This window comes from Equus asinus, chromosome 20 (assembly GCF_041296235.1).
Source record: "Equus asinus isolate D_3611 breed Donkey chromosome 20, EquAss-T2T_v2, whole genome shotgun sequence".
NCBI lineage: Eukaryota > Metazoa > Chordata > Mammalia > Perissodactyla > Equidae > Equus > Equus asinus.
Genome location: NC_091809.1, coordinates 99,954,391 through 99,980,287, shown reverse-complemented (window position 1 = coordinate 99,980,287; position 25,897 = coordinate 99,954,391). Strand labels below are relative to the sequence as shown.

The window sequence follows — 25,897 nt, the reverse complement described above, 5'->3', positions numbered from 1 at the left end:
TTTGCAAAGCTTATGGAGCCACTGCTGTGTCCCTCGGACCAGGTAGTAGGGATGCAGACATAACTGGGACCCTGCCCCAAGGAGGTGAGGAGAAAGGCAGCTTACTGTGGGAGACGGGCCATGAAAGAGGACTCCTTCTCAGCTCCAGAAGCCCTTTCTCCAGCCTCATTTCACGCCCTGACCGCTCACCCGCCCACCCCATTCTCCTTTACAATTTCCAGGTGTGCATACATGTAGGCTGCTGACATGCATATGGAGAGCAGTGGCTCAGGCACATGGGCTCTGCAGTCTGCCTGGGATTAAGCCCTGGCTCCACTCTCTTCCAGCAGTATGATCTCAGGCATTTATCTTCTCTGTGCCTCAGTTTCCTTATGTCTAAAATCTGACTAGTAACACTTCACAGAACTGTTGTTAGTCATTGTTCTTGTGGGGTCCTTTTTGAGCCGTTCCCTGATGAGGCAGATAAGTGGTCGTATGAAGAGGTGCCTCTTCTCTACTCCCCATCTTTGAAGAATGTTCCTTATGCTGCCAGTTGTACTTTGGGCTGTGCTGGATGCCACTGGGGAAGGCCCAGGGCTTGGGCCTTCTGTCCAAGCCAGGCTGCACCAGACAGACAGACAAACAGCAAAAGGGAAAGGCCTGAGAATGTCACAGGCATAATTTATTTGCTCAGTAGTATTTATAGAGCTGTACCAGTCATTGCACAGCTCTGGGCATACAATGCTTGGCCAGGTGGGCCTCTGGCCTGAAGGAACTCATAGTCTACTTGGGAGCCAGATGAGTAGACATCACTCGTGGGCCAGTGTGATTAGTGTGACAGTGGAGTTAGCTAAAGTCCTGATCTACACTGGCGGTGTGTGTCTGGGGTGACATCCTGGAGGAGGTGACATTTAAGCCAGATCCCAAAGGAGAAGAAGTTAGGCAGGCAGCGTGAGGGACCAGGCATGAAAGGTGTTCCAGGCTGAACAGCTGGTGCAAAGGCCTGGAGGTAATTTGAGAGTAAAGTGTGTTCACTGGGGAGTCTTGGCTGCTGGTGGTGCTGTCTGGAATGGGCTGAATGTGCTGCTGTTGTTACAGGGATGTGGAGAAGGTGGAGCGGCAGGCAGTGCCCCAGGCCAATCATGCAGAGTCTTGTCGTGAATGTGGCCGCGTGGGACCCGGACATGCGAGGGATTGTCCTCATCGTGGCCACGAGGACTCCTTTGGCTTCGAGAGGCGGGAGCAAGAGGAAGAACGGTACCATTCCCAGAGGGACCCACTGGAGGGCAAGCGGGACAGGAGCAAGGCCAGGTCCCCGTACTCGCCAGCCGAGGAGGATGCCATCTTCACGGATTTATCCGGAGGCCTGAGAGGCCAGCAGGCACAGCCCCAGCGGGCAGAGAAGAACGGCGTGCTGCCTGCCGCATATGGCCCAGGAGAGCAGAACGGGACTGGCGGGTACCAGCGGGCCTTTCCTCCCAGGACCCACCCTGAAAAGCACAGCCAGAGGAAGAGCAGCCTGGCCCAAGTGGAGCAGTGGGCAAAGGCCCAGAAGGGGGACGGCAGGAGGTCAGTAATAGACTCAGGAGCGCTGCTGATGGGTATGGTAATATAATAACAATAGCTATCACTTACCCAGCACGTCCCGGGCTAATACTGGCCTTAAACTCTTTACTAACCACCCTACAAGGTAGGGATGATATCCTCAACTTATAGACGAAGAAACTGGGGCTCAGAGAAGTGAAGGAACCTGCCCAGGACACACAGATAAGTGGCAAGGCCAGAGTTCACACTTGGGTCTGTGAGACCCCAAGCCTGCTGGTGATTACATGAAGGCCCCTTTCCCTTCCCCAGAGAGCGCGCCTTGACATGGTCAGCAGTAGACAGTAGTGGATCTCCTGCTCTTGTGCCGCTGCTTCCCCGAATCCGGGAAATATTTGTAGAAGCTAGAGTAAATACAGATCCATTTTTAATTCCAGGCACATAGAGGAGTGCTTTGGCACTGTTGACATTGGGCTTCATCATATCCATTCCTTCAAGAAGCGGTTCCTAATTATTTAGAGGACATGCATCTCTTACTATTTGCAAAGCACTGTCTATTTTATTATAATTTTAGATTAATTAGGACGTATTTGTGAACGTGAAGAATTCAGGGTCACCTAGCTTCCCCACTTTCCCCAGGAGCCACTGTGTTTTGTCTTCATTGTGAAGGCAGTAAATCCCCCTTGCCATCCTGAGACTTCTAGAACAAACCACTGACTGGATAGGAGATAGCAAAGCCATGGTGCATTCAGAAAGCTCCCCGGGGGCTGGAGGGGCTGCAGTGGATGTGCCAGAGCTCAGACCAAGTTGGCCACAGGCCCGATAAACATGTTCTAAAGCGCCACACTCATTCCCCCGTTGACTTTGCACCTCTGGGCTCTGGAGGCAGTACTGCTCCTAGGGGCATCGCCTAGGCCTCTCTTTAGGTGTGTGGATGTGGTGCGCGTGTGTGGGTTGTGTAAGTTTTTAATCTAGTCCAGGTGGGCAGTTGTGAGGGTAGATGGTGAAGAAATCACAACAGAAACCCCATAAGCAACTGGTACTGGTAGACATTGTGGAACAAACTAGGAGAAGGAAGGCCTTTTGTGTTGTAGCTAAGGTATCTTCCCATTCCCACATGGGACTGGCCAGGGGTCAGTTCTGTTTGTTATAGGTTATAGGGGCTGTGGGTTCAGGTTAGAGAGAGGTTTGGAAATCAGTGCCAAGAGGTGGTAACTGATGCTCTGACAGTAAATCACCCAGGGTGGAGTGTTTAGAGCAGTGGTTCTTAATCCTGGCTGCACAGTTTGATCATATGAGGCCTTGCCTGAGATTTAGATCATTGGTCTGGGGTGAGGTCAAGGCATCAGGATGTTTTAAAAGCTCCCCAGGTATTTCCCAGTATGTGAATGACCTGGAGAGGTTTGACGTTTACTGAGGCTTGGGTCCCACGCCCAGACATCTGATTCCATTGATCTGAGTTGCAACCTGGACATCAGGAGTTTTAGAAACACCCACCTCCCTCTGGCGATTCTAATGTGCAGCCAGGGTTGAGAATCCCAGCATAGATTTAACAGTAGCAGAGGGCCAAAGACAGAATCCTGAGCATCTCCAGCCCAAGGGGTGGGCAAAAGCAGGGTCTCCATAAAGGAGCTTAGCAGGAGATGGAGGAGGAAGACCGGAGTGTGATGAGCGGAGTTTCATCTCGAAAGAGTCCAGTCAGCAGCGTGAGGTGCTGCAAATGACTTCTCCCTGGGGGTCCTGTGCCTTCCAAGGAGGCTGGGCACCACTGAAGGAGGGTCCAGAGCCTCGGGGTCTCTGCTGGGCTTTCCCTCAGTCGCTGAGGCCTTTGGTTCCACTGAGCTGCTTGATGGGCTTAGATGGGCAGACCTGAATTGCCTTTCGTCATAGAGCTAGAATTTTAAAGTTAGGTCAGGAGGCAGAGTAATAGGGGAATACGGGAAGGAAGGAGAACAATGGCACGGCCAGTGAGAAACCCTTTGTGGCAGGGGCGCAGAAAGGACTTTCAAAAGCTGTGCAACTGATAGACAGTTATAAGTTGTTGGTTGTGACATGTCTCTACAAAACTGTTTCTGGCAGCCCATCAACCTATGTTACTCTGCTACACACCATGGGCTGCATTTGGGGGTGGGGAGCACGTCGGGGAGCTAAAGGAGGATGAGTCACTGCAAGGAGATAAGAGGGGGTTGGGCAAGGCGTTGGACTGTCCCTCGGATGTGAGATGGAGTTTGAGCTGCTCTTGTCTAAGGGGCAGGGTGACACTGAGCCTGCAGATGAAAACCGTTCACTGGCCTTGGAGGTCACTGAGTGCACGGCAAGAGGAATTTCAGTCTAGTGGTGGAAGATCTCAGTGGGCTGAGAAGTAAAAGTGAGGACTTTGAAGACTACCCTTTTGAGAAGAAAGCTGTCAGTCCCCAAGTAAGCAAAGTGCAGTCTCTTATTATTCACTTGTATCTTGAAAGGACTGCATCTTACATTCCCAGAGTTTTTTTTTTTCCTTAAAGATACATTTGTAATTTCTTACAGTCAAGTAATAAGTAGATCTGGCTGCTTAATAAAGGAACCTCTGTCATTTGAAAATACAGAAGATTTTTGCTTTGTGTATGATTAATACTGTGCTAATCTCATTAGATTGAGCACATTAGACATTAGAAGGAATGTTATTTGAACAGTAATATGAACTCATCTTCATGGCTCTAGATCATATAAGATATATATTATGTTTCACATCATTAAACTTCTTTAGAATGGTGGTTTGTGGAGGACAGACTGACATACCCTTAGAATCTTAGCACATTCTAAGAGATTGTTTTGAAATTGTAGCCCTCCTTTTTTTTTTCCTGGTGTTTAAAGTAATGCATACTTGTGAAATAAAAAGTTGGGGGTGAGGATGGAGTCAGGGACTCAGACATTATGGTGAGGAACAGAGTAGAAAGTGAAAGTCCTGTGCAATTGATATGGAAGTCAGGGTGAGGACCGTCTGCTGCGTAAGTGATCAGTTATAAAAGTTGATTTTATATTTCAGTATGACCATTTTGTAGTGACTGTATCAGAATATCCTGTTTGGTCCCTTTTGGATTAGGGAGGCCCATAGCCACAGAGAGCAGGAGACCTTGAGCCCTCTTTTTGGGCAAGGCTGGAGTTGGGGGCCAGCAAATGGACCTACTGTTAGGGAGAAAGCTGCTCTGGGAACTCCTGCCTGCTCCCAGGGGCATCTTTACCTCATCTTACCACCCTCCCTCCAGCGTCCCTCCCTTGACCATCGGTTAGTTACCATGGTTTGGCTCTGAGCAAGGGCTCACCACTGCATTGGGGCCTTGGGGTCACCCCCAAATGGCCAGCGCTGGAGGGGTGGCAGGCAGTGCATTAACAGAGGGTGCAGGGTAGAGGACAAGCTGAAGGCTTTGGGACACTGCCATGTGGGGTCCTCTGACCATCCCAACACTGTAGCCAGGCGCCTAGAGTGAACTGCAGAGCGAGACTGCAGGGTACGGGGGGAGCACAGCTAGCACATGCTCTGCGTAGTTTGCATTTTGCTTCAGGCAGAGTGAACAAGGGTTGGTAAAGTTATGAACTCCCGGGGAAGCCCCCAGCCTGGTTTGTGCCACTGCCACCACCACTGTTTGGGGACTCACTGACACTTTCCCCTCTGACTTTGGGAAATCAATAGCAAACCCTGCCACCTAGTGGCAAGCAGACACATTAGACAAGTCTGGATTGAAGAGATCTGAAAATTACCTCCTGTAATTGCAAAGATAATGATGAAAAGGAAGAAGAAGGCTACCATTTATGAATGACAACTATTTATAATCTTCACAACAATCCGTTAAGTAGTTCTTAGTATCCTCACTTTATAGGAAGGAGTGAGGACATAAATGACACCTAAGGTCATATAGCTAGGAAGTGATTAAATGAGATGAGTTTAAAAACAATTAGAACAGCATTTCTCAAATATTAGCCACCTTCAGGGCTTATTAAAACACAGGTGGCTGGGCCTCACCCCCAAGGTTTCTGTTTGGGAGGTCTGGGGTGGGGCCTGATAACCTGCATTTCTAACAAGTTCCCAGGTGGTGCTGATGCTGCTGGTCCAAGGACCACACTTTGAATAGCTCTGACTTAGAACAATACCTGGCACGTGGTAAGTACTATGTAAAAGTTTGTTAGATAAAATTGATAGATAAAGGCAGAGATAGGATTCCAACCCAACACCTTGCTGCCTTTCAGGTTAGACTTTTAAGCCCTAATAAAACTCTATATGTTGCCCCTTTCTGAATGTTTCTTCCTTCTAAGAAAATAAAGTGGCTGGTTGGTAGTAGTTTTCACAGTCATATCCAGCTTTTGTGTGCAGGGGTATTTGTCGAAGGGCTGCTTATGCATCAGGACTTTCTCAGACCGTGGACAGTATCACAGAATGTGAGACATAATTCCTCCCCTCCAAGGATTTACGGCTTGGCTGGGGAAGCGATGTCCTACAAGTATGAAAAGGTTCCGTCAAGACAGGACCTTGGAAAAGTTACAGACCATACAATAACTAGGTCAGAGCAGAGCAGCGTCCCTGAGGGCTGCGGCTTTGTGGAAGGCCTCTGTGAAGGGGCATGGGACGGTGTCCTGGAGAATGAGTGAGATTTGGGTGAATTGGGCAAGGGGAGCCTGTACAGGTAGGGGAAGGAAGGACAACACTATGAGCATAAGCAGAGGCAGAAGGGAGCCCCCGCTGGTGAAGCACCTGCTGCGTATCAGGCACGGAGCCCACATTCTCTCACCTGTCTCCTTTACTCTTTAGAACAGCCTATGAGGCAGGCCTGCAACACGGCCTCCTGTTACAGGTCAGGAAGCTGAGGCTCAGAGCAGGCAGGTAGGCTGTCTAGGGTCACATAGCCAGTGGATGGGAGAGCTAGGATTCAACCCAGGTCAGACTGCCTCTGCTTTCCGCTGCGGGAAGTGGCCCAGGTGTGTAGGGGGCTGGGCAGGGTTTGGGTGAGGCTCACTCTCAGGCTCCAGCAAGTGCAGGGCTGCCCCTGAGGGGGGCGCCACCTTAAGTGCTGGGCCCTGGACGCCTGGCTTGCCTCAGCCTAGTCATGGCCCCCGGAGGAGGAGCAGTGAGAAAACAGCAGGACTATAGGCCTAGTAGGTTGAGGTCAGGTGCTGGAGAGTGTGAGTACCAGGCAAAGGGGTTTAGAGTTTACCTCGTGAGCAGCAGGGAGCCGTTGAAATTTTGGAGCACAGGAGTGACTGGATCCAAGCAGTTGACTGTGTACAGTGTGGAAACTAGTTAGGAAGGTCTCACAGCTGTCTGGGGGGAGGTAATTCATCAGTGTCTGGACTAGAGTAGGAGAAAAGAAAGGAACTGGAGCCAGCCGCCTCCTGTAGGAACCTCTAGAATTTGGTGCTGCGATCCCGGGCAGGGGGAAAGTTGGTGACCCGGAGCACTGGGAAGCGTTTCCTATAAGCACGCACACTGCTGGAAGAGCACACTGACGGAAGAGGCGGGAAGGAGAAGGCGGGTTCAGTCACTTTGCACTTGAAGTGATGGGCATGGGGCAGCCACGTGGGCCTGGTAGGGGGTTGACATGCTAAGGTTGACAGAGAAAAATGGTTTTGGAGTCCTGCAAAGCGAGGAAGTGGCTAAAGTCCTGGATGTCTGCTTTGATGTTCTTTGGGGTTCTTGCTGGGCTCCCTCACCTGCCTGGCTTTGAGGATTTACTTAGCTGCTTCCAGAAGCCTGGCAGACCCCTGCTTGGTTGTCATACGCATCCTTCTTCTTCTCCTCAGCCTGCCTCCGGACCAGACCCTTCCTCGCCAGGGTCCTGGCCAGTCCCTGGCCTTCCCAGAAAACTACCAGACTCTTCCCAAGAGCACCCGACACCCCTCGGGGGGCTCCCCGCCCCCTCCCCGCAACCTGCCCAGTGACTACAAGTACGCGCAGGACCGAGCCAGCCACCTGAAGATGTCGAGCGAGGAGCGCCGGGCCCACCGGGATGGCACGGTGTGGCAGCTCTACGAGTGGCAGCAGCGCCAGCAGTTCCGGCACGGCAGCCCCACGGCGCCCATCTGTGCCGGCTCGCCAGAGTTCACCGACCAGGGCCGGAGCAGGAGCATGCTGGAGGTGCCCCGCTCCATCTCTGTGCCTCCATCTCCCTCGGACATCCCTCCTCCAGGACCCCCAAGGGTATTCCCACCCCGGCGGCCACACACACCAGCAGAGAGGGTCACTGTGAAGCCACCGGACCAGAGGAGGAGCGTGGACATCTCACTAGGGGGTTCTCCCAGGAAGGCATGGGGTCACGCCACCAAGGTGAGGCTCTGAAGGCCGTGCCAGGCTGCCTGGGTCCAGCATTAGGTTGGAGGGAGCCTCACATGGTTTGAACACAAACTCAAGCCATTTGGGATAATAATGATAGCTAACACTTATCAGAACTTTTAGATGCCAGGTGCAGTACTAAAGGCTTTACTTTAATTCTTACAACAACCCTATGAGGTAGGTGCTATTTTTATTCCCATTTCACAGATGAGAACTGTGAGGCATTAAGATCTCAAGTAACTTGCACAGGGTCACACAGCTAGAAGTCTGCTTCCTTGCAGCTTGGAAGGCAGGAAAAGATGTCTGGGTTCAGTCAGTTTAATTATTTATAATAACCCAGCCTAAGTTTTACCTCTTGAAGGGGCTTTCACAGTTCATAGTTAGAACTGGTGAGAAAGATGTGTAGCGCCACTTTACAGATGAAGAGTCTGAGGCTCAGAGAGGTGAGGTGCCGTGTGGTGGGCTGCCCTGGGAGTGAGTGGCAGGTTCTGACCCCAGCTGCGGCTGCCTTGCCAGGCCCTCGGTGTGACTTCTTGTCTCCCCACCTGCAGAACTCCTCTCACGTGGACCGGCGCTCCATGCCCTCCATGGGTTACATGACCCACACTGTCAGCGCTCCCAGTTTACACGGAAAATCGGTAAGCAGCTCCTGGTCTCCCCCTCCAGGTGACTGATACCATACAGCCTGCAAAGGGCTCCCTCATGGGGGTTTTCCCCTGAGCCGGTCAAATGCGGTCTGCAGGGCAGCTATCAACCCCCATTTTAGGGGTGAGGAAACTGAGGCTCAGAGAAGTCGAGTGACTTGCTCAGGCTCATCCCGCTGGCCTTGGGTCCTCCCCAGAGCAGACGAAGAGCTTGGAGGAAGTGGAGGGAAATACTGGCCTTTTCTTCTCTTTTGGCTGCATTTCGCCTGCGGCATTTTCCAGCCACCTGCATTTCTCCTGTTAGCTCCTCTCCTCTCTTCCCAGTCCTTGCTTTGAGTCATTAACTCTGTCTTCAAAGCTCGAGTCCAGGTGAGCTTGCACTGTTGGTGGCTGTTTCCTGAAAAAATTACTTCCTGTAGCCCCTTTTCTGCCAGTGACTTCTTTTGTCCTAATGACAGAATTAATGCAATAATTGCTTTGCGGTGTCACGTCAGTGCTGTCTCAGTGCCGGGGTGAAGAGTAATATAGCGTCGTGCTCCTGCGGTGGCTAATTTCCTTGTGATGTGTCTCCACACCTGCAGCTGGAGGAGCTTTCACTGCTTCTCACCCGCTTACGGCGGCACCAGGCCAAGTTGGCCAGTGTGCGAAATTTCGCCGTCGGCCAGTTACTGCAGCACCAGCTGACCTTTCCCACCTGCCAGGTCAGCACTGGTGGGCTCACTAGGGCCAAGGGCCACCCTGGGGGCAAGGGAGTGACATGCTGGCCCATGCTCTAGTCTGTACTTGCTGTCTGGCTCTCTCCCTCCTTCCCTGCCTGTTTGCTTCTGGATGCTACTGCCAGACACTGTGCAGAGTGGTGAAGCCCACGCCCCGACACTGGGGAGGAGGCTGCATGTGGTGTGAGGGACCTGAACTGTGGCTTCTCTGGCTGTGAGTAGTGACTGCCAAGCTGGTGTGTGGTCGTGTCCAAAGGGCTGTGCTGGCTGTCGTCCTTGTTGCCACCTTGGGCACTCCTTGGGATGCTGAAAGGTGTGTGTCAGCTTGGAGGAAAGAGTCATAGTGCCCTCTCTTATCTGGATGGTGCCCTGCTGATTGACAGAGCATCCTCACATCCTTTATCCTGGTGAAACTCACAGTCACCTGGGAGAGGTTAGCTGGACAGGGGTTATTAGCACACAGGAGTCAGTGGATCCAGAAGGGAAAGTGACTTGCCCAGGATCCCTCAGTTGGTGGCATGCAGGCTGGAACCAAAACCCGGGTCCTATCTGGCACAATGTTCTGAATTTCCAGGACATGGGGTTTACAGACAAGCTCCCCAAGGAATGGCCAGGCAGTCGCTCTCCTGGATATCTTGAGCAGCTTAGGATGCTGGTCCACATGAGGCTGGCCCCTCCAGGATGCAGTGAAGTAGACAGAGGACAAATGAGGAAGGTGACAGGATTGTCACCTTCCTTACATGTCCTGTTTTAGTGGGACCTGAGGGACTCAGGAAATATATTCAGAAAAACGAATGTAGGGGAACATGTGAAAAAACCCTAAGTTGTGAATCTGGATGATTTTTAATAACATTGTTCTGTGTCCTCCTTACTGCTGTGGAAAGTGTACGGAGACTAGGCTGATTGGGGAAGTAGGGATGGGTAAGGGGACAGTTTAGGGACAGAAATAAGATCTTGCAAGCCACTAGTGTCCCTGGCAATGGTCCTTCAGGCCTTCTCATGCTTAAAAGCACAGCCTGAACGTCTCACATTGTTTATTTGTGTGGGTTTTTTTGCATCAGAGCCGTGAACAGGGACCGCCTTCCCAGCCTTGGCCTGCTTGGCTTTCTGGGAGGCCTCAGTCTGCTGAGAAAGTGGTGTGCAGGCCGTTTTTCTTAGGTCCAAGCTTTTGTAGCCCATCGGGCTCACAGGTAGCTTCTGTGATCTGTTACATGGGAAGCATAAATGCTAGGGAATCAGTCTTTTCCTTATTCTCCCTGTTCCCAGTAATTAGATGGAAGAACTCAACAGACTGTCAAAGGCGACACAAGCAGATGGGTCTGACACTGGACCTTCCACGACCAGCTCCTGACATGGCCACATTGGCTCCATGCTGAGCAAAAGGAGCCAAAACTTCCAGGAAACTTCCAGGGCTGCTGGTGCTTATTGTCCTGGAACCCAAGGTCATAAAGCGACCTCCCTGGGTCACCCAGGTCATCTCTCTGCCTTTTCCAGGCATCCGTTCACACCAATCTGGGGTCATTTTGCTTCGTGCATGTGAAGTGACCCAGTGCAAAGGTTTGATGACAGGAATTGGAGCATTGGTGATCGATAGGACCCTAGCTCAGGTGTAGCGTGTCCTCTTCCAACTAGACCTCTCTAGTTGCATCTCAGGAGCTCACCTCTGCCTCACTTGCTTTGCCGTCCCAGCCCTCTGATGGGATGTGTCCTGTCTCTCTCCTCCTCATCAAACTGTCCCCCCAGCCAGTGGGGGGACAAGCTGACATCCCCACGGTGACTTGCAAGATCCACCATGCTGAAAGAGGGCTCTGAGCTGCACCGAGACATTTGTGCTTCCTCTGTGGCCCCTGATGTGTTGGTCTGCTTTGGTCCCTTGTCTGGAGGCTGCAGATGTAAATGATTGACTTGTGAAGTCCCAAGTTATGGAAACAGGTTGTGTTCATAACTGGCTTTTTTCTCCTCTGTGCTTCATTTGAAGGCTGACGATACCTACCTCCAGCTTAAGAAAGACCTGGAGTACCTGGACCTAAAGGTGAGTGATGTCAAGGGTCTTGCCTCCCTTGGACACTCACCTTTCTAAGAGTGTCAGCCTCATTGGAGCCAAGCCCAAAGCCAAAGGCCGTGCAGGTCTCATCAAATCTGGATCCCAAATGAAGATGTCTCCTGTCGGAATCAGAAGAGTCATGTTTTGTTTTTGTTTTTTAATATTGCTATGGCTTTTGAAATTTTCATTTTTTTATTGAGATGTAATTGACATATAACATTAGTTTCAGGTATACAACATAATGATTCAATATTTGTATATATCGCAAAATGATCACCACAGTAAGTCTGGTTAACATTGTCACCATACATAGTTACAAAATTTTTTTTTCTTGTGATGAGAATTTTGAGATCTATTCTCTTAGCAACTTTCATATATGCAATATGGTATTATTAACTACAGTCTGTATATTACATCCACATGACTTATTTATTTTATAACCAAAAGTTTGTGCCTTTCAGAAGAGTTTTATTTCTCACAGCCTCAAACTCTGAGCTCTCCTCACTTTCTTGTGAATTCTGCTGTAAAGTTTCTGGCTTATAGAATGAGGACACAAGATCTTGATCTCTTTCTGTCCTTGATCAGAACCAAAAGGTCCCTCCAAATAATAAGCAGTTGCTTCTTCAGAGCCTCCAGTGGGGGCAAGGTGGGTTTGGTTCACACGGTGCCACTGGTGTGTGTTTTCACAAGTAGTTTGGTGGGGTGTTTGGTTTTGTTGCTGGGGGAGCAAGTTCCACATGGAATTACGTGGCTCTGAGGCTCACTGTGGTCTCCTGTCTACATTTAGGAGATGAACACTGGGCCCCTCCCTGTACATGATAAAGCTCAGGCTCTAAATCAGCCTCCGTAGCACAGAGAGGGCCCGAGAAAGCTGCTGTAGAAGTGCGAGGCATTCTGCTTGAGAGAGAGCTGCTATTGTTTCGTTCCCACAGCTCTCTGAAAGCTCGCACTGTGAAAAGCACTTCTTATGCCTGAACCATGAAATAGACCGAAGGAATGTGACCTTTAATTAACTGTGGGTGTTAGAGGGTGGGCGAGGGGCCTGTGGCAGGACACCCAGGCGACCGCCTCCCCAAGGGCCTGCGTACCTGGCTTGAGCTCTTTTTAACACAGGATCGTCATCCAGCCTTGTAGAAGCAGGGGTAGGAACATTAGGCCCTAAGGCAGCAGATGGGAGGCCTCCCCATGCTGAGGCAAGATCAGTGACTTTGATTAAGAATCACAAATTTATGTATCTGTTGAGTACTTGCTGTGTACCCAGCTCTGGAGAAGCCTAAGGGAGATGCAAGAGAAATATTGAGGCTCTCTGGCCTTGAGAAACTTCCAAAGGGTCTGGGTTGGGGAAAGAAAATATCCCTGAAAAACACAGACTTATTTACATTGACTGTACAAAGACCTGTCTGGCCCAGTGCTCAGGGCTGAGATAGCGAGGGTCACTGTGGACTTCTACGCTGGGAGGCTTCGGGAGGCGGTGGCGTGTGTGTGGCTCCTTGAAGGGCCAGAGGGTTTGGGTTGGTTGAGATTAAAGGAAAGGTAATGGTGGGAGTCAACAAGAGCAGGGTGAGGGCAGGGGGAGGTAGAGGCAGGTCATGCAGCTTCCTGAGTCTGTCCTAGGCCTTAGGAAAGAAGGTGCAGTGGACAAAAGTCAGACTTGGCTTTCAGACGTGAGCAAAACAAGGAGGATTCTCTCAAAATCAGGGCGTTTACGTGGCAGGCAGATCACACTGAGCGTGAGTCTTGTAAGTAAGGTAGTAATGCCTCAGGGTGCAGAGTGCTCAGACCCAGCGGTGTGGGCTGAACATGCAGCCCAGCCCATCCTCCCGTGCCCTCATCCTGTGCAGGTCCTTCTGTCACGCCCACCACCCCACCTGACCTGGAGAGAGGTCCACCAGCCCTGGCCTCCACCTGCCCTGTGTGCACCCTGTCCCCGTTCCTTGGCCTCCCCAATGGCCAGTCACCACGCTGCCTGCTCGGTTCTTCTCACCCCCACCCCAGGGCCATGCACTCGGCACAGAAGTATTTGTAGAGCATCCACCACCTACCTAGGCCTGTGGGAGGCTCGGCTCACCAGCAGCACAGGTGTACCCTGAAACTCTCTTCAGAGTGCTTGGCGCACAGTGCAAGAGGGAACCTAGAGCTGGAGTAATTGGAAATACCTGTCTTCTGATTCCTGTTTGTATGGGATAGCTGAAACGCTACGTTGGTCCTGGAGAGAAGATCCAGCTCAAGTTTATTTTATTTCAAGATCATAGAATTTGAGCTAAAAGAGATTTAGAGAGAGAGAGAAACTGAGGCACAGGATAACAGAGCAGGGCCAGGAGTCCCTGTGTGTCCTGACTCCCAACAGAAGCCTAATAACAATAGAGGATGTAACGTGTGCCAGTCCCTGTGTTTCACTTCTGTTAAACGCTGTAACCCCTGCATTAGCCCCGTAAGGGAGGTGGTGGTATCTTTTTTTTACTGACTGAGGCTCAGAGAAATGAATGACTTTCCCAAGGCCATGTAAGTAGTTCGTGGGGAGCCGGTACTTGGGGGGAGCTCTGACTCTGAAGCTCACACTCTTAAACACCCTTTCTCCCAGCCTCTCCTGAAACGCTACTTCTCCTATCGTGGATGCAAAGGCGTTAAGTTTTTTAAAGAGCTGAACTGTATTTCTGCCATTAAAGTTCTGCTCTTTAGAACCCCACACCCCAGCTAGGTCTGGAGAGGGGGTGGGGGTTCGCCGTTGTTGACAGTTTGGGTTGTTTTTAGGCAGCTGGGAGGCACAGCAGGGAGGTGAGGGGGAAGGAAGTTCCTCTGCTGCCACTCGAGTGGCCTTTGTCCTTGGAGCAGGTTGCAGTCAACCCCACAGACGCTCTTGTCCCTGGTGGGGCATGTGTCATCCGTGGCTCTGGGCGCCTGGCCTCGAGGCTCTTCATGACTGTTGGGGCCTGACACCAGGGCTGCTCTGTTCAGAGTCTGTTTCCAAAGTCAGCTTCTGGGGCAGAGTTTCTTAAGTGGTGGCCTGGGATACCACCTACTTCAGAATCACTTGGGAGCTTGATTTAAAAAATGACAGATCTACGGGGTTCTGTTGAATTAGACCGGCTGGAGATAGTGCCCAGAATTCTGTATTTTTTTAAATCAAGCTCTGTGGTGATTCTTGTGCACACTGAAGTTTGAGGTCTGTTGTTCTGAAGCCGAGATTATTAACCCTGGTCATAACCAGAACCACCAGGGAAGCTTTTTAAATGAATATGGATGCTTAGGTCCTACCCTTAGAGACTCTGATTTAATTAGTAATACTTAGGTATTGCTCTTAAAAAAACAAAACAAAACAAAAGGAAAACCCTCCCTAGGTGTTTCTAATGGATAGCAGTGTTTGAGAACCATTGTTCCAAAGCAGTGGTTCTCAAAGTGTGATCCCAGGCCAGCAGCATCAGCAATACCTGGTGACTTGTTAGAAATGCAAAATCTTGAGTCCCATCCCAGACCTGCTCAGTGGGGCTCTCTGGGGGTGGGGCCCAGCAAATCTGTTTATTAGCAAGCCCTCCAGGTGATTCTGAAGCATGCTCAAGTTTGAGAACCACTTTTTAGAGGAGTGATTCCGGATCCTGGCTGCACATTAGAGTCACCAGGAGGGCTTTTAAGAATCCTGATGCCAAGGCCCCGCCCCAGACTAATTACATCCAAGTCTCTTGGAGTTGGGACTCGGACATCCGTACTTTTCACAGCTCCTGGCTGATTCCAGTGTGCGAGCCAGGGTTGAGATCCACTCTCTTAGCGGGTGAGGACGGTGTTCCCTTAAAGGAGCTGTAAGCATTTGGGCTCGTTGGTAAGACATAATTAGGTAGATACGACACAGATGGGGAGGCAAGTGTCTGAGGGGTTGAAGGTGGAAAATGTTGGGCAGGGTGAGACTAAGGCATGGCACCGCTCTGAACTCCACATTCGGTATCTCTCAGACTGTGATGAGGGAAGACGGAGGAAAAGGCAAGCTTCCTTCTTGCCTTCTGCAGCAGAAGTGGGGGAAATGGGCACTGAAACCAGCATTCAGTGAACCAGCCTGCACAGGGGCCTTCAGGCAGAGCTAATTGTCCCTGCGTTAGAGGTGAGGGGACAAGTTTGGAAAAGTCTGACAGCTGGGAAGCAGCACACCCAGACTGAGATGCGGTCATGTGAACTGCACAGCACACGACCTCCCTAAGGCTCCCCTTGCCAGTTCCCCAAATTCTGCCTCCTTCAAGTGTCATTTGATGTCTCACCTGTTACGTTTTGTTGTATTTGCCTTTTTGTTTGGAACAGATAAAAAATAATGAACCTTTGATCAACGTGCTTTACAAAGTGCTGAAGAAGTCAGCACGGGGCTGTCGGCCCGGGAGAAGCGTAAGCTGACCTGATCTGTGTCTCCAGGCGGGGCCATTCCATTGCTTCTGGCTCCTGCGACTCCATCACTTGCTTATCCAGGGGCTCTCCTGACCGCCCCCAGGCTTCCTGCAAGTCATTTCGGTTTATTTTCTTTCTAGTGAAGCTTCTCAGCATTTTGGCTGGTGCACCAGGCTGAGCCTCTCATCTGTGGTGTTCTGTGACTCCATCTTTGTGCTGCCATGGGGGTGGGGGCTTGCCTAGCTTGCCACCAGCTTGTGTCATGTTCCCATTCTGTTTGTCTGCCTCCATGGCAAGGGCTGAGCTTAGACAGAAACCAGCACTGTCTGTGTAGTGGAGCATGAGTTCCTTGCAAGGGAGCAGCAGCTCCTGGTCGCCTTGGAGGGGCTGGCACATCTCAGATTCCACCATGGCCCCGGGACTAGGGTGGATCTTCTTTAGGGCAAGGGGTTGATGTTTGGAAACAGTTTGGAGCTGGACTAGAACAAAACAGGCCCCCCACCCCACTTTGAGTAATGTGGAAGTTGTGCCTGAACGTGGCTAGCTTTTACAGCGTTCCAAGGGAGGCCGCAGGCTGGCAAGCAGGTGCTGTGGCCGATCAGCCTGAGCCTCGAGAAGAGGGGTCTTGGGATGTGGTGAAGAGTAGAGGCCTGAGGGGCCTTTGATTCCCTCTCTGATGCAGAGACTCTTTCAGATGGATGGGTGCCCACTGACTTTCACTGTTTCTGGTGACAGAGATGCTGGGGACCCATAGTTGATGTTTTAAATAGATTTAAACTTTGCTATCACAAAGTGCAATTTTAAAAGGAAAATTAGACGTAATATACTACTTGTGGATATGTCTTAGTAGCCTCAGCTATCTGGAACAAAGCTAAATTCAGAAGCGTAATGGGCCTCTGAGCTGTGTAAACACCATCACGGAGCCCATGCTCTAAAGCCTATGGCCTTTACTCCATAGGAAGACGTCTCAGGCCCTGAGCGCAGCCAGCTTGCCCTGTTTTGTTACATTCACAGACTCACTAAGCAAACATTTCCTGAATATCCTCAACATGCTAGGCCCTGGGCTGGGCTCTGAGGATGCAGGGAAAATATGTCACCATTCCCACGGTCACCCCTAATTAGGTTCCTATCTAGTGAGGGGAGATGGAACACGTCGTCTGATGTCCTAAGGCCCGTAGCGGTGGGAGACACAGGTGCAGGAAGATCTCCCTTGATGGCTCCCTTGCTGGCTGGCGGGAGGCAGGGAGGGAAGAGCAGCAGGTGTGTTGCTTCTGTTGCTAATCCTAGTGACTAATCAGTCACTAGCATTCCTAACTCACAGCACCTTAAAGGGGACAAGAGAAACTTCTTAGAAAAGAGGGAGCACTAGTATCCTGAGAAGAAATGTTATATGTCAATCTAAAACGGAAATGAAAGCACAGAAATTTGGGAGCATTTAAGCAAGGGGCAAATAGTCCTAAACCAGCTTCTAAGAAATTCTATGTTACTGATTTTTATAATGACTCTGATTCATCCAAAATAAGCTTGAATTTATATTCCGTATTCTGTGAAGGACATGCTTTTAGAAAGCTTTCCATCAAAAAGTTTAAAAGATTCAGCTTTCTCAAAATGCCCTTTTTTGTGTAGAATACCCCATTCCTTTCCTGATGGTGCTGGTTAAAGGAGGCATTGCTCAATTAGATGCTCTGCCTTGCTATTTCAGCATCAAAAAGATGTCATCTGTAAAAAGCTTCAGTGAAATAAGGGGAAGAGTTTTGCTGGGGGGAAGAATCCATGAAACATAGCTCAATTTGAAAATGATTTCTTCCTAGGAAATGAGCCAAGAGTCAGCCCCTTGGAGAGTAGACAAGCTCACTGTCCCTCGCTTTGGTGAAGGACTGTGACACAGGGTGAAGACTTCCTACCTTTACCTGCTGGGTTCCCCTGAGTTTAAAGGCCCAAGTCCTGCCTGGCAAGTTCAGCTGTTGGGCTTGACCAGGATTAATTCCACTTCCTCCCCTTCCTCTTCCCTCCACCCTTGCAGGAGCCAGCATGGCCTGTCTGTTTGTGAATTGTTGCTGTAGTCAGTGTGCTCTGTGACTGTGTGTATACATGTATGTACACATAATCTGCCAGTTTGAAGAGCAGAATTTGGCTGGAGTTCCTCTTTTTCCAGGCACTCTACAGCACTGACCGACACGGATTTCCCTTTGACCTCCCTGCAATGCAATAAGCATTTGCTGAGTGCCTTCTGCTCTGCCAGGCCTTATGTTGAGGGCTGACTCCACTAAGATAAATAAGACAGTGGTCCCTGTCCTCTACTGTGTGACCAAAGGGAGCATGGGAATAGATGAAGGCGAGTCTGCAGCCCTGACTCAGTCTTCAGCCCAAGGCATGGAGAGGGCATTCGACCTTGACCCTTGGATTTGCTGATGACGCTTATCAGGGAGGAGGAGTGTAGGACAGTTGGCCACATGGTTAGAGTGAGTTCTGAGGGGAGTGTTTGCCAATGTCTTTCTGCTTCTGATTCGTACTCACAAATGTCCTGGACTTCCCAGATGGAATAGGGAGCAGCTGTCTGTCCATCCACACCAGGATGCTCTGCATAGTCCACACACCACCTATTTCTGCTGTGGATGGCTCCACCCTCCGTTTCCCTGGTCATACTTGCAAAATGGAGTTCAGCAAGACATCCTCCCCTCCTCGAGGCACATTTGACCTGGCTGTCCCTGACCTGGCTTGGCTGTGGGGTGCATCTATGAAAAGGGTCCCCCGTCCCCTGCACAGCTTTTGGCAAGAAAGAGATTTGGGGAAATGAAAACATGGGCTAATCAGTTGGGTTCAGCTTCGTAGGGGTCAGTGAGAGATGGGCAACGTGTCACCCATGCTGGGTCAAGGGAGGGATGGGAAATGTGGAATTCCACTGGCCCACAAGTTTGGGTGATTTTTGTCTGCTGCTTTGTGGTTTCCTTTTGAGAGGTCAGAGTAACCTGTAACTTGTGTTACAAGTACGGCTTAGCCTCAGCTACTGGGGATCAAGTAAAAACCCCACCCAGGAATTATCCAGTTCCTTCTTCCCTTGGCCATATCTTCTTCCCAGACAACAGTGTAGGCTGAGGAAGGCCAGGGTCACTCATGGGGGTGGGCTGCTCAGAGACTTCCTTAAACTTAGGCTTGACAACGCCCCAGAGGACTTGCTTGTCTCTCCTGGTCCACTCACCCCACTGCCCTGGGCGGGGGTGACAGACTTCTGCCACTTGTATCTTAGCCCAGGTTCAGTATCAAAACTCTCACTCATCAGTGGCAAATTTTCCAAGATTCATACTGAACTCATTTTTGGCAACTATAAGCTTCAACAATTGATGATCCTATAACTTGAATGTCTGCATTTTCTTTGTCTTGCAAAATTTATGAGTGCTACTAGGATCTCAAAAAGGTTTTGCTTTTTCCCTAAAATGAAATAGGCATAAAAACAAAGCAAGAATTGCCCAAGTTTCTGCCCCTTCTGTGTAGTGACCCTACGTGCCACTGTCGAAACTGCCACACCCATCCATCGTGGGGTAACTTTCCTTCTCGAGTTCTGATCCTGAGCCCCGTGGTTAAATCTCCTTTAAATTGTTCACTTCCCAGATGACAGGCCGGGACCTTCTCAAAGATCGAAGCCTGAAGCCGGTGAAGATCGCTGAGAGTGACATTGACGTGAGTGAGCAGAGTGACAGGCTGACCCCTGGGCTGCCTGCTGCCCCCGGTCCCAGGGTGGGCAGCTTCAGGCAGGGTCTGGATGGTTCTGTGGCCAAAGTCTTTCTGATCACACTCCAAGGCCATGCCCTTTTCTCATCATCCCAGGCCCTCTCCAACCTGTTCTTGCTCGTAGGTCAAACTGAGCGTCTTCTGTGAACAAGACAGGATCCTCCAGGACTTGGAAGACAAAATTCGAGCCCTCAAGGAGAACAAAGTATGCGTCAGTTTTCATAATCTTGGGCTGAGCGGAGGGACGTTTTGTCATCCTGTCCTTCCTCAGATAGTGACTGGACTATGATGTTGGTATTGGACAACAGGTGTTAGTTTATCCAGAACAATGCTTTTGGGTTTAAAGGGTATTTCTTAGAAGGTTTCTGTCTGAACCTGGAGGAAACCTTATAGGGAAACATTGGCCTACCTATTCCAAGTACTGCCTCCCCCTTCACCCCTCTTAATTCCGCTCTGGCCCACCTCTCCCTGGCGGCCCTGTGAGGTGAGTCTGGGAGAGGAGAGCTCCACTGGCTTCAATGTGATGCCACCAGGGAGGGGGCCCGCCTTGGAGAAAGTGGCTGCAGTGATAACAGGACAGAGACCCTGGCTTCCTAAAGCTCCTTTCCTCCCAGTATCTGGCCTATGGAGGAAGCAAGTCCGACTGGAAAGGCAGGAGTAGCCCAGGGAGCTGCCAATGTTTGGTCTCTTAGACCATTAAAGTGAATTTTTTCTTCTTTGCATTTTAATAAGGCATTGTAATGATGCTGAGGGTTTATAACATGCCCCTTTTCCCTAGAGCTAGAGAGTTTTCTATCCATTCTTTGGTTTATCCTCATAGTTTATCTCACAGGAGTTGATAGCTTTATGCCCACTTCATAGATGAGGAAACTAAGGCACAAAGCTTTCAGGTGACTTGTCCCAGGAGGCCACCCAGTGGGCAGAGCGAGGGCTGGAATCAGAGGCCCTGACTCTCAGGCCCCAGCTGGGCACTGGCCCCTTCAGCCTCGGCTAGATCAGCAGGTTTGTTTAGTCCTCAGCCTGGTAGAGGGAGGCCTCCGGGGACTGTCCAGTTACCCTCTTGCTCTTTGGCCCTTGCACGGTGCAGGACCAGCTAGAGTCCGTGCTGGAGGTGCTGCACAGACAGATGGAGCAGTACCGAGAGCAGCCCCAGCACCTGGAGAAGATCGCCTACCAGCAGAGGTTGCTGCAGGAGGACCTCGTCCACATCCGGGCGGAGCTCTGCAGAGAGTCCACTGTGCGTAGAGGGTGTGGAGGGAGGCAGACACTTCCCACTCAGGACGGGCTGGCAGGGGGCTGCTTTTCTCATCCCCCAGGCTGTAGTTGAGTTGGTGGCCAGGGACAACTGTCCTGGAATAGCAGAACTTCTCCAGGCTGCCTCCTAACAGTAGTTTACCTGGTCCAGGGGTGGCATGTCTGTCTGTCTGATTGATCCCTTAGGGTGTTTTCATCAGCGACTCCTGGATAGCCACAGTGACACCCAAGGGACCAGAAATCTGAGAGCAGCCTGAAGGCTACTCCCCTGATGTGTGTGCAGTTATTTCTGACATGTCAGAATTTCCTCTTTTTTATTTGTCCATCTGATGTGATGCAGGCCCTTTCTGCCGGACTGGGACTCAAAGCATCCCCAAGGGTGGGAGAGGGGACAGTGCAGGTGGCCAGGACAGAGCATGATTGAGAAAACAGCCCCTGTCCCTCTCTCACAAGGCCTGCCTGAGACCCGTGCAGCTCCCCTTCCCGTTGGCTGCGTCGGCAGTGGTCAGGAGCATAGGTGCTCTTGGAGCTTTCTCGGGGGCAGGGGTAACTAAGAAGCAGAAGTGTTTCCTTGGCCAACAGGAGATGGAAAATGCCTGGAACGAATACCTGAAGTTGGAGAGAGATGTGGAGCAGCTGAAGCAGACCCTGCAGGAGCAACACAGAAGAGCGTTTTTTTTCCAGGTGACCCAAAGGCTCTTCATCCCTTCTGAGCTCTGATTTCTTCTGAGACCCTTCACCTGTGGGTGCTGTCAGCCCTACCCAGGGGCCTTCTCTTCCTCCACTGGGACAGCCTGCTTGCCACTCCATGCTTTCCCTTGGGGATCCCTTCCCCAGCCAGGCTGTGATAAGCGTCCGCTCAGCTCCCCCTGCCTCTCTGCTCTTAAAGACAAGCTCTTGGGCATTTTTGTAAGGGTTTTGCTGCTGATCATTTGGGCACACAGACCCAAGAGGAGACAAATACCAACTTTGAGAACTTACAGAGACTTGAGAGTGATCTGTGTTCTTATGGTTCTTGGCCCCGTCTTGGGTTTCTAGCTACTCACTTAGACAGCAGCAGGAAGCCCTGGCCTCCTTCCCTCCTCTGATTCCTAAAGATAGATGTTATCAAGCCTCCCCGAGGAGGAGTGTGAATTCAGGCCCGTGAGGTGCCTCTGGTCTCCAGGCAGGCGGTCATTTGCATTTCTGGAGGCCAAGCTGGGAGATACCCATCACTGTGGTCCCTGCCGCAGTCAGGAAAGGCAGCCTTAGAGCCCTGCCTCCCTTACCCTTAAAGACCAGGCCACGTTGTTGATTACTGCCTCTGCCCCCCAGGGGAGAGAATGAAAGGCCCTGTGTGGTTTTCCTTCTTCCAGGTTGGATCCTCCAGCTCTCAGTGCTCCCCCGTTGCAGTGCTGAACCAGGCTTCCACTCCACCCTCTAAATTGTAAAAATGGAAAATAACCTGCTTCCAAACCCAGCTTCAGATCCGTATCTCCTCTTTCAGAGCCCTGACATAAATTTGACTTATTTGCCTTCAGCAAGCATTACTTGAGGCTTCTTGTGTCTGAGGCAACGTGCTAGGCCAGTTTTGGGGCTAGACTTGTTGATTGATGAACTAGTTCTAGCCAAGGCTCTTCATTCAAGTGACTTAATGAATATGGTGACTCTCTGGACGTTAGCCTCACCCAGGGAAGGCCTACAAGGTTTCCTAGAACTTGTCTGTCTCCTGCTACTGTTGTTTTTTTCCCATAATTCCCCTTCATGTGAGCTTGACTAACATTTTCCTGTCCTTTTTCATATCCCCAGCACTTAGCACAGTGGCTTGAAAATACTAGGTGAATATAGTTGACAAAGTCCTTCAAACAATTACTAGTTCCTTAAACTGTCCTGTCACACTTCTTGAACTTCAATGATCCACATTAATTTTAGCAGTAATTTTTTTTAGCTTTTCATTCATTACATTTCTATAATTATGCAAGTGACACATGAATGATTCTCTCTGAAAAGGCCAAAGAGTGAGAAGCAAAAACAAAAAGAAGAAACAAAATCTCCTGTTTCCTTCCTCCCCTCTGCCCCAGTCCCATCGCCCTCCCTCTGTGCCATCCCATCAGTTTTCAGCCTTGTCTTCTGGACCATTTTTTATGTATGTCTACACATATTCACATACATAGAATCATATTGTTTATTTAGGGGTGCGAGTTGTGTTTACCTAAAGAGGAATCACACTTACACATTGTTCAATAACTCCCTTTTTTGTCATAACTTTATGTTGTGGAAATCTTTCCAGGATGTATACCCCCAAGTTTATTCTGCCCAGTATGGTAGCTATTTAAATTTAGACATCAATTAATTAAAGTTAACTTAAAATTAAAAATATATTTCTCAGTCACACTGGAATCATTTCAAGTGCTCGGTAGCCACACGTGGCCAATGGCTACTCTTCGGAAAGCACGTTCTATAGATTTCCATAGTCTCAGAAAGTCGTATGAGACAGTGTTGGTCTAAGTAAATGAAATTAAATTAGTTCTTAACTGCTGCATAGCATTTCATAATCTAGATGTTCCACACTTTATTTAGTCATTCCTCTTCTGATGGGCATTTAAGTTATTTGTAGTGTTTTGCTTTTATAAACGGTGCCACAGTAAGCATCTGTCAAACTGCCTTTTCAAGATCATTTACAAGCATTTATCCAGGGCTCCTAGGAGTAGACTTGCTGGGTTGAGATGAGTGTACATCTTGAATGTTTACGGACACTGCCACATGACCCTCTGAAAGGCTGGACTCATTTGCCCTCCCACCCACAGTGAATGAGAGTGCCGAACCTGTTTGCCCACATCCTCACCAGCACTTGATGTTATCAGTCTTTTTAGTTCTTGCCAGTCTGCTGGCTGAAAAAGGGCATCTTGTTTTAATTTGCATTTATTTAATTACCAGCAGGTTAAACGTCTTTTCATATGATTATTGGCCATTTGTATTTCTGCCGTGCCTTATTTCTTGGTGATTTAACAGACAGCAGGCCCAGAATCCTTTGTTCTCCTCTAAAAAACAGTGGGTACAATGTAACAGGCCTTGTTGCAGACTCCCTGGAGAACTTGGGCCTCTAAGGTACTAGGAGGTAGGCCACTTCGGAGCCTGGCCCCTGCAGGTGGATTTCCCCCTAGGTGGGTGGCATTGCTCATGCTTTGCCTGAATCTACAATGACCTGGGAAGCTCCCAGGGCCTTTCTTTGGCAACTCTGTGCTAATTTCTTTGGTATAATTCTCGGCCAGGCAAGCTGTTAGAGTCCTGAATAAATCACTAACACCAGAGATGAGCTTGCAGCCCCACATGCAGATGTTCAGTAAAGGGGCTTGGAAACTCACCTCCCGTCAGCCACGCTTGGCTGTGAGAAAATGCATAACCTTTTCAGTAAAGTAGAGTGTCTTTATTTATGGAGATCCTCATGGCCACCTGGGTGGGGAAGCCAGAGGATATAAGAACATCCGGGTAACTGTGGGCGGCAGCGATAGGGGAGGCTCCCTGTGGGTGTCCCTACTTCCGGACATTGGGTTCAGCCTCTGCTGAGGGTAGTACATAGGAACCCTTCTGCCTGGCATGGTGTGAGCTTATAGGAATGAAACCCCACCTCTTTGCTCCCCAGAAGGTTTCTTCACTTTGTCATTAAGTTATTAAATTCGTTACCCTTGGAGAAAGATAGAGGTTCTCCAGCCATTGCATCTCTCTGCTTTCCTCGTACATGTGGAGGTGACAGAAAGGCCATATGGGGGCAGGATTGTGGACTGGAGTGACAGGTAGAAATATGCCAGGCAGACCGGCAGAGGAGGAGAGCAAGTGTTGATTTTAATCCCGTGCTCCTCCTTCACCTGTCCTCAGCATTCCACTTAGGGACCACAGCCCTAGATGCAATCCCGTGAGCTTACAGACACACTCTGGGTTCAGTAGCACATCTGTTTTGGGACACTCATACTTTAGTGTGAAGCTGAACATCAAGCCCGTTATTTGCTTGTCAGTCCTGAGGATGTGCGATGGTGTTGGGAGGGTGGACAGAGTATGAGAGCGGGAGCCCCCTTAGGACGGGAGACTTCAGACGTCTGTTGTCATGGCTGTTGGGAAGTATTGGATCTGGGAATTTTACATAATTGATCCTTTATTCATTCAACACACACGGACTGAGAACCTGCCAAGTACCTGGCCCTGTGGGAATGTCAGGGAACACATGGTCTAGTTGTAGAATCAGGCATGTCTGTAAATATGCAGCGTTGAGAGAGAACTCTTCCAATTGAGGGCAGCCAGTGCCTTGAGAGGAGATGGGGGTGTGAAACCTTCCTTTTTCAGTCCCTGGGATGGGGCCAAGGCTATCTGCCCCTACTATAACATGGAAATTAAAAGAATACTACATCTGATATTTAAACTGCTCTTAAAAGATGCCCGCGGTCCCTTAACCATGGCAGCCCCTGCTCACCTCTTTCCAGCACCTCTTCCTGTCTGATTTCGGTTGGAACTTGTCTGAGTGTGTGTGTCATTGTGTAGCCTGGCTCTTTTCCCATTGTACTTTTTAAAAAATAACAGCTGTATCATATAACTCACATACCATAAAATTCGCCCTCTAAAAGTGTACAATTCAGTGGTCTTTAGAATATTTGGAGTTGTGCAACCATCCCCCACAATCCAGTTTATGACATTTTCATCATCCTGAAAAAGAAACCCTGTACCCAGCGACAGTCACTCCCCATCTCCACCCCCAGCTGCCCACCCCTGCTCTAGCCAACCGCTAATCTTTCTGTCCTTACGCATTTACCTATTCTGGACATTTTATATAAATGGAATCTTACAATATGTGGCCTTTTGTGTCAGACTTCTTTCACAGAGGATCATGGTTTCCAGGCTCTTCCATGGTGTATAGTACTTCATCCCTTTTATGGGCAAATAATATTCCCCACCATACTCTTAACTAAGCCTCAAATCCCTTGGATCAGCTTTGTCCTTTGAGAAATGCTCTTTAGATTCTTGGGATGGCATGACCTCTAGTCGGTGCCTTCTCTTCCCTTCTGCCATGGTTTCCTAAGACCGTCTATTTTTTTAAATTGTGATAAAATATACATAACATAAAATTTACCACCTTAACCATTTTCAAAGGTAGTGTTAAGTAAATTCAGTAGTGTTAAGTAAATTCACATTGTTGTGCACCCAGTCTCCACAACTGTTTGTTCATCTTGCAAAACTGAAACTCTGTACACATTAAACAACAATCCCCATGGCCCCACCCCCGCCCTCACCCCGCCTCTGGGAACCACTCTCCTATCTGACTTTCACTACTCTAGACACCTCATTTAAGTGGAAT

At 49.8% G+C, this 25,897-nt stretch overlaps 1 protein-coding gene across 39 annotated transcripts in view; it reads left to right on the top strand.

The window, feature by feature from the left end:
* Positions 1-25,897, top strand: part of PLEKHA7 (pleckstrin homology domain containing A7) — a 198,920-nt gene that overhangs the window by 153,443 nt on the left and 19,580 nt on the right. For 19 of the 39 annotated variants that reach the window (XM_070491238.1, XM_070491246.1, XM_070491242.1 and 16 more), the window contains 10 exons: positions 1,078-1,548; positions 7,294-7,816; positions 8,374-8,460; positions 9,048-9,167; positions 11,161-11,214; positions 15,511-15,591; positions 19,201-19,269; positions 19,445-19,525; positions 20,408-20,557; positions 21,157-21,258. In XM_070491238.1, the coding sequence (XP_070347339.1) occupies positions 1,078-1,548; positions 7,294-7,816; positions 8,374-8,460; positions 9,048-9,167; positions 11,161-11,214; positions 15,511-15,591; positions 19,201-19,269; positions 19,445-19,525; positions 20,408-20,557; positions 21,157-21,258 (1,738 nt within the window). The remainder of the gene's footprint in view (positions 1-1,077; positions 1,549-7,293; positions 7,817-8,373; positions 8,461-9,047; positions 9,168-11,160; positions 11,215-15,510; positions 15,592-19,200; positions 19,270-19,444; positions 19,526-20,407; positions 20,558-21,156; positions 21,259-25,897) is intronic. The other 20 variants (XM_044753818.2, XM_044753821.2, XM_044753820.2 and 17 more) reach the window with 3 other exon arrangements.